Here is a 2,741-nt window from a genome sequence, read left to right as displayed (position 1 = left end):
CGTCGTCCACTAAATTATGCCGTGGGAGTTCTCTCAGATTACTTCATCTTCACTCTTGGCTAGTATCGATCGGAGACGAATGACTCGTGGCTTCATGAAGTTGACTCAACAACAACTCGGCGTGGACACAAGTAGAGGCAAACTCCATTGGATTTGCTAGTTGATGTCCTTTTTGTTAGATGAAACAATCTGATGCCGGAGATTTACGGGGTATGAGCTGAATTTAAACTACACTGAATTAAATTCAACTTACAGTCGAGATGACCTGAGCGGATAATCTCAGACTGTCAGCAGAGACTGGTTTCTGCAACGTGCCGAAGAGCGACCGATCAGACTGAGTCGCTGAGCGGGCAGATCAGCTGAGATATGTGTTGCTGAGCGGGCGTAGAGGCCGAGTGGCAGATCAGGTAATGCAGTCGACCAGGTGATAGCTCTGCCGAACAGAGTCTGCCCGAGCAGGTGTTTGTCCGAGAAGCCCGAGCGAGATTAAGGTCAGTCGAGCTGTAGGTCGGCTGGGTAGTTTATCCGAGCGAGCTTGCAAGTGAGTAGATGGTCGAGCGAAGTGGCTGATCAGGCGAAGCAGATAAGTCGAGTGAGCTGATGTCGATAAGACGAAACAGAAATGCAAAACTACTGATTCAATCCAATTATAATAATTATGATTTTGTAGCTATTATAATTATATATTCAACCTGATTTATTTAATATTCATATTATAACGATTATGAAATTATAGTTATTGTACTGTGTATTACTGATTTAGAATTTAGATAAAAAATTTAGATAGAAAATAATAATGATAATGGAAATAATATTTAAAAAAAAAAGACAAAATATAGGACACCGACCATCTTGTGATTTTTATCCAAAGTTTCTCAACTTTTGTCCTATTCATATAACATCTGGTGTTTCTCTTCCTATTTAAGCGACCGATCCTGTTTGATTTTAAGAACACGAATCATCAGAGATTTATATTTTGAGTGTTTCAAACTAATTTGACATCGAGACAGTTAATCCAATTAATCAAATATAACGAGAAGCTCATTTAGACTCTACAATTTTAAATCACTTAATAATACATATATCAACGTCGTCATCTTCCTCCCCGGAGAATGAATTTTAATAAACAAAGAAACAGAACAAAGAACTTCTTCCCGGAGAAACATAACTGCACATCACGTACTACTTCCTCCCCTCTTCAACTAAATTTGACTTCTAGTTCGTGCATGCACGAACGGATTCTCCTCTTTCCTCTTCTCCGATCTCTCTCTCTCTCTCTCTCTCTCTGTATATATATTTCGCAACAACGTAACTAATCCTCACGAGAAGTCAAGAACACGAATCTATCCTTGCTACCGGAAAATGAGGTCATCTCCTCTTCACATCCTCTTCCTCCTCCTCCTCCTCGCTTACTTGCTCACCGCCGCCCTTGCCGGTCCTCCGGAGGACGATGATGAATATCTGACCAAAAACTACTACTCACGGAGCTGCCCCAGGTTTGAGGAGACCGTCGGCTGCAAGATTGACTACTGGCATTCTCTTGACTCCTCCCTCAGTCCCAGCCTCATCCACCTCCTCTTCTTCGATTGCGCTGTCAGGGTACACAGGGAGAGACGTGAACGTGATCATATTTGTGTAACTGTTGTTAATTAATGTCGGGCATTGCGCGCAGGGATGCGATGCGTCGATCTTGTTGAACAACACCGGCGGCGAAAGGAGATCTCCGGCGGCGTCGTCTCTGAGAGGTTTCCGCGTGATCGACGACATCAAGGCGGAGCTGGAGAAGACGTGCCCCGAGACGGTGTCCTGCGCCGACATCCTCGTGGCCGCCGCCCGGGAAGCCACTCTGAAGGCCGGCGGGCCGTACTGGGACAACGTGTACGGCAGGAAGGACGGGCGGGTCTCCCTAGCCAAGGAGGCGGAGGCCGTCCCCACCGGCCGCGAAAGCATCACCGAACTGATCGACTTCTTCGACTCGCTGGGGCTCGACATCCTCGACCTCGTCGTCCTCTCAGGTCCGACCAATTTAATTTGATCATCCAGCGATTACATTTATTTGGAATTGACGGATCATCCGTGAATGGGATCAGGCGCGCACACCATCGGGAAAGCGACGTGCGGCGCGATCCAGCACCGGCTGTACAACTACGGCGGCGTGGCCGGGGAGTCGGACCCGTCGATCGACCCGCGCTACCTGAACTACCTGAAGAGGAAGTGCCGGCGGGCGTCGACGGAGGTGGATTTTGATCCCACGACGCCGACCGAGTTCGACAACGAGTATTACCGGAACTTGAAGCAACACATGGGGCTGCTGGGCACGGACCAGCTGCTGGCCTCCGACTCGCGCACGGAGCCCATCGTGGAAGCGCTGGCGTCGCAGGAAGGAGTGTTCAAGCACCAGTTCGCCAAGTCGATGAAGAACCTAGCGGAGACGCTGGCGCTGGAGGGCAACGACGAGGGGGAGGTCAGGATCAACTGCAACTTTGTGAACGAGAAGAAGAAGTGATCGATCGTCGTCGATCGACTTGTTGATGGAGTTTGTATTTTGGTGGTGTTTCGAGACATCGTGAATGTAATTTGGCTTCTTCGTTGAGTACCGATCGATTCAGTTTGTGACATTCCAGATGTCGTGGGAGAGTTTTTGCTATTATTCCTATACAAAATTATAAAAGAATTTAATAGTACAAAGATTTTAGTTCGTTAGTTTATATTTTGTCTAATTACTATTTAATTTCTGGAGA

General features: G+C 47.3%; 1 protein-coding gene across 1 annotated transcript; it reads left to right on the top strand.

The window, feature by feature from the left end:
* The first annotated feature begins 1,362 nt into the window (after window positions 1–1,362).
* Window positions 1,363–2,506, top strand: LOC121986984 (peroxidase 7-like). The gene is made up of 3 exons (XM_042540904.1): window positions 1,363–1,599; window positions 1,673–2,015; window positions 2,091–2,506. The coding sequence occupies exons 1-3, from the start codon at window positions 1,363–1,365 to the stop codon at window positions 2,504–2,506; spliced, it is 996 nt and encodes a 331-aa protein (XP_042396838.1).
* Window positions 2,507–2,741: the final 235 nt, after the last annotated feature.

This window comes from Zingiber officinale, chromosome 5B (genome assembly GCF_018446385.1).
Source record: "Zingiber officinale cultivar Zhangliang chromosome 5B, Zo_v1.1, whole genome shotgun sequence".
Lineage (NCBI taxonomy): Eukaryota > Viridiplantae > Streptophyta > Magnoliopsida > Zingiberales > Zingiberaceae > Zingiber > Zingiber officinale.
Note: the sequence above shows the minus strand (reverse complement) of the source record. Positions and strands in the feature narration are given on the sequence as shown.

What these genes read in the sequence shown, in the direction of transcription:
- LOC121986984 (XM_042540904.1), top strand. Translation starts at nt 1,363, where the DNA reads ATGAGGTCATCTCCTCTTCACATCCTCTTCCTCCTCCTCCTCCTCGCT. An exon ending in TCTTCGATTGCGCTGTCAGG is followed by an intron (nt 1,600 to 1,672) that starts GTACACAGGGAG and finishes CATTGCGCGCAG; the next exon opens with GGATGCGATGCGTCGATCTT. An exon ending in CGACCTCGTCGTCCTCTCAG is followed by an intron (nt 2,016 to 2,090) that starts GTCCGACCAATT and finishes GAATGGGATCAG; the next exon opens with GCGCGCACACCATCGGGAAA.